At 34.2% G+C, this 4,751-nt stretch overlaps 1 protein-coding gene across 1 annotated transcript; it reads right to left on the bottom strand.

Annotated features, from left to right (window-relative positions):
- Nucleotides 1–2,873: 2,873 nt before the first annotated feature.
- LOC149553704 (uncharacterized) lies at nt 2,874–4,143 on the bottom strand. Its single transcript, XM_089789079.1, has one exon. It carries the CDS (start codon nt 3,770–3,772, stop codon nt 3,122–3,124), a length of 651 nt encoding a protein of 216 aa, XP_089645205.1. The 5' UTR covers nt 3,773–4,143; the 3' UTR covers nt 2,874–3,121.
- Nucleotides 4,144–4,751: the final 608 nt, after the last annotated feature.

Genomic DNA, 4,751 nt, shown 5'->3' with positions numbered 1-4,751 from the left:
CCAACTTTCCTGTGATGCTAATGCGGGTTTTTTTTTTTTAGTTAAGTTTTTTATAAATATTTTCAGTCTCACCAAATAGGGCACAGGTAATCTTCTAAAGATCTTCATCGCATCATATCTGTTCATCTACAACATCCACAGATTACCTGGCACCTCCCTTACACAAAATATGCACACAGAGAAAACAAATATCAATAAAAATCCTGGGACAACACTATCCAAACTGGGATGCTAATTCTCCTCCACAGTTGATGGTCCTTCGTAATGTTCAAAATGGAACATCTCTGCACAATGAAGAAATCTGGTCACACCACGCTCATGCCATCTGGTCCACCCATATTAAAAGTCCGCTAATCTGAAACTATATGTTATTTTCCTCCTGACTGCACTGTGCATCATCATTAGTTTTCAATGAAATAGCTTCTTGTTTTGTGAAGGATACTAAATTTATATATTTACCTTGCATGGAAAAATTAAACCACACTACTATAAAAGCCAACATCAATAATTTTAATTGCATATAAAGATATAAATACAGAGATATAGAGATATAATTTTAATTGCATTTTTATTATTTTAATAAATGTATATAGAGATATAGACATAAGTTTGAAGGAAAATTATAGATATAATTTTTACATATATATAAAAATAAAATTAAAAAATCTAGTACGGACAAACCCAAAACCAACCCCAAAAAAAATGAGTGAATGTCGAACCCGCATCCAAACCAGAATCCAAACCGGCAACTTAGGAAGAACACTTTCCAAATGTAGGGCAGATGAAAACTTGTTTAGAAATAATGCCAAATAATACTCACCGGTAACATCTATATCTAGACTTAACAGTAACATAACCAATTTCAAGGCAAGAATTTGGTTTTAAAATGTTGATTATAATCTTTTGCAGTTCAAAATACGGGAACCACAAATGAGTACATTGAAATGTTCTGGAGAGAAACATATTTTATAGAGCTATTAGTGCTCCATTGTGTAAAAAAATCTAGCTAATTCACATCCTACACAAGAGACCATTAAGTGGAAACATATATCCCATATCATACAAAACAGCCATCCCTGCTTTATGCATTTCAGAAAATGGCCACGAGATTGAAATTGCATTGTACAATTTGGAAAATCAAGTCAAAGTATGCATGTTGACTCCCCATACTGTAAGTCCCAAGAATGAGTAGAAATTAGAGTCAATTTCAAACAAATACAAAATCCTGCCTTTGAACACATATACACAATGCACATCTACAATTACTTTCAAAGAGCAAGTATATTATTATTGAAATTTTAAGAAGCCAGGGCTCTTGTTTGGCTCCAAGTAATACATTCAAATTGAAGATGAAAAGCAACTTAGAAATATCATACATCAATGGCAACTTTCTGTAACTAGCATTAAAAGCAGTCTCTAATCCTCATTGCCCAGGTCCATGTATGAGTTTGATGACCAATCATACAGGTACACACTCCAACCCCATACAGTGGACATACAAATCATTGTCAACAATTAGACAATTATTTATTACAATTATGGACAAGAAAAGATAATAGGAATTTAAATTCCATGATAAAAAGGTTAATAACCTCTACTGCATTGATTTTCATTAGCCCTAGTGCAGCAAAATTCTGGAGAAAACTTATGAGGGTCCACAATACAAATACTTGCACAGACATAGAAATCATCCTTTTGGAAAAGTAGGATGACCATCATCACAATCAGTAACATAAAAAATAGAAAGAACTTATCGGTTATGAAAAAAAACATGTCATGTCCCCACATAGATTGAAATCATTAAGATTAATACTGTATGAATATGCAGATCAATTATAAATGCCAAAACATCATACCCCGATGAGGGCATCTGGCATACATACCAGCACCGTCACTAAATCGCCAATTAACTTCTCAATCCCCAACAAGTAAAAGTTTAGGACTTGGCAAGCTTATGGAAAAAGTATTATAAAAAAACGGAAAATCCTAGGAGTATCATTAATATACACATACAGAGACGGATGTACAGCAGCATATCTTTTCAATCCTTAAGTTAGTCAGAATGAAACTCAGATTGTTTATAAAATATCATGAATAGAAGGGAATAAAATTGTAATTCCAACGAATAACACTTCCATGAACATGCAAAACCCTGATGATTTGCTGATAATAATCAAGTTGGCATAAAGAAACCCAACCAGCTTCCCAAATCTATCGAATAAAGAAAATGCAAAACTTGCAAATCCTACAAATATCACTTATATCGAAAAAACCACCTTATGTGTAGTAAAATTAGTATATTATCCTCAAATTAGCATAAATTCTTTCAAAGAACTTGTAAATCCTACAAATATCACTTATCTCCAAAAAAACCAACTTATGTGTAGTAAAATTAGTATATAATCCTCACGAGTTAACAAGTTCATTCACATATAAAAGCACCATAACAGTTTTATAATCTCACATTGGTATAAAAGAAAAATCAATCTGTCATCAACATGACTAATGACAAAGCCTATGACCATCATCACACCTAGATATAAGGCCTGATAAATATCTAGAAAAGTTTAACAGCGTCAATTTAGCATATATAACCCCAATTTTTATAGCATAAATTTCATCTTAACAGATTATAGCAGAAAATTCCATGAAAAATATTTCCATCAATGCATACAGACTCATGGATGAAGGAATCATTTCAACAACATCAAGTTGTTATATGAAAATCCAGTCTTACCTATCTCTTGAACAGATAAAGGACTAGAAATGTAAAATCCTAAAAATAGAATATTGAAGAACGAAAGCCATTATAAGAATCGACAAGCTTTACAAGAATCGACAAGCTTTACAAAATTGGTTAAAACTGCAAAACCTACGAAAATCATTGTCATCCATATAAAAAGCCTTATATTTAGCACAATAATTTATAATAATCAAGTTGATTAAGAGAAACATTGTTTGGCATAAACAACTCTTTGACAGAAAAGAGTGAGAAAAGCAAATGTACTGAAAATAACATAATATATTCTGCATAGTTTGCCTTCACCTAGCATAATTAACAGAATTATGCAGGCATGTGCATTATATAATAAACCAGATAATTACAGAGGTCCTATTTAGCCTAAACCCCAAACCCTTCCTTGGTGGCCACTTCAAGCCCTTCTTTGGTTGGCACCTCAAGCCCTTCCTTGGTGGGCACCTCAAGCCCTTCTTTTGCAGGCAATTTCTGGTAGCCAAAATCTTTGGGATCAGCACCGACACCCTCTGCCTCAGCAGATGAAAGCCTATACCTGTGTGTGGCCAGGGCCCAGATCACATGAAAGATTGTAGATGTAATGGCGCCACATAGAGCACCGAGTAAAAGGGCAATAAGAATGCTCAGGACATCCCTAGCCCTCTTCTGGAAGGTGCTCATCATATGCTTCTGGTGGTCATGGTGATTAATTTTCTCAAATGAGTTATGAATTTCATTGGGTTTGTGAAATGGGTTGTACTTGTCGGTGAATCCCCATGATTCATAAACAACCTGGTTTGGCTCTCCATTCAGATCTCCCTTGAAAACATCAAGCTTGTGAGTCTCAACGGGCACTGCCACTAACAGGCCTTCTTCCTTGGGATGATGATAACGGGGTAGTGAAAATGAAATAGAAACTATGTACGACCTACAAGAATAGAAGGGCTTACCAGGGCGGCCTTGAGCCTGAAGGAAGTAGCATGCAAACAAAATTGTGATGAGAAAAATCTTCAGGGCCGACATGACTGAAGAAGCCATCGATCCAACACCCAAAAGCCCAATACGCCAAATCTGCTCCTGCTCTGAATTTCGCGGGACAAAACAAACAAGAGGCACAATCAGAGCTATTTGGGTTTTATGTGGTTTCAGGTCCCCCAAGTCAATAAGCCTCTCCCTTGCGAGTCAGCCTGGAAAATAAACTTGGTCAAAAGTCTAATTAGCAAGGATTAAATCGCCCAAAAGACGGTTTGATTAACATGCCAATTTCTCCGCAGGAGCAACATTCGGTGACCTCCTGGCGTGTTATTAACGCCAATTGATGATCTAATTATCAGTTAAGTCTCCATGTAGACAGCGGTATTAATAACCACGAGCCGATTATTGGACTTTGGACTCCGGGTACAGGGTGCTTCTTAACTCGAGGTTGATATTTTGGCCCATCGTTTGCATCCATTTTATTAAGAATTATCAATTTTATTTTCTTCTCATTTTTTGCCATATTGTTGTAATACAATGTTAATTAGGGTAGGTTCTTATGTAGTTGTTTAATTTATTTTGGCCAGTGGCTATGATTTAAGTAGTAATTGGAGGAGTTGATTTTTTCAAAACATATTTCAATTTTTTAAGGGCTTCTTATTGCAAGAGAATGATTCTAATTTATTTATTTTCTTAATTAAAAAAATTTATGGAAGGCTAGAGCTACATAAATTTAAGTTGAATTTGGGCTTAAGCTATAGCATGAAAACATAAGCGTTGGTAAAGAAAGTAACACACCCTTACATCATACATGGGTTGGACTAATTAAAAATATCAATCCAAGGTAGTTGGGAATGAATTAAATTAATGGGTGTATTTCTTTAGAGTCGCATTAACTAATTTATTTATTTATTTTTAATGTAGTAGAGAATGGTTAAGTTAAATATGAATTTAAATAGCTAAATAAATTATAATTGTGAAAAAAAAGTTGGTTATATATTAAATATTAATGTTAAAAAAATTAATGAATAAATAATTTAAG

This window comes from Cupressus sempervirens, chromosome 6 (assembly GCF_028749045.1).
Source record: "Cupressus sempervirens isolate cs-2001-9-10 chromosome 6, ASM2874904v1, whole genome shotgun sequence".
Taxonomy (NCBI): Eukaryota; Viridiplantae; Streptophyta; class Pinopsida; order Cupressales; family Cupressaceae; genus Cupressus; species Cupressus sempervirens.
Note: the sequence above shows the minus strand (reverse complement) of the source record. Positions and strands in the feature narration are given on the sequence as shown.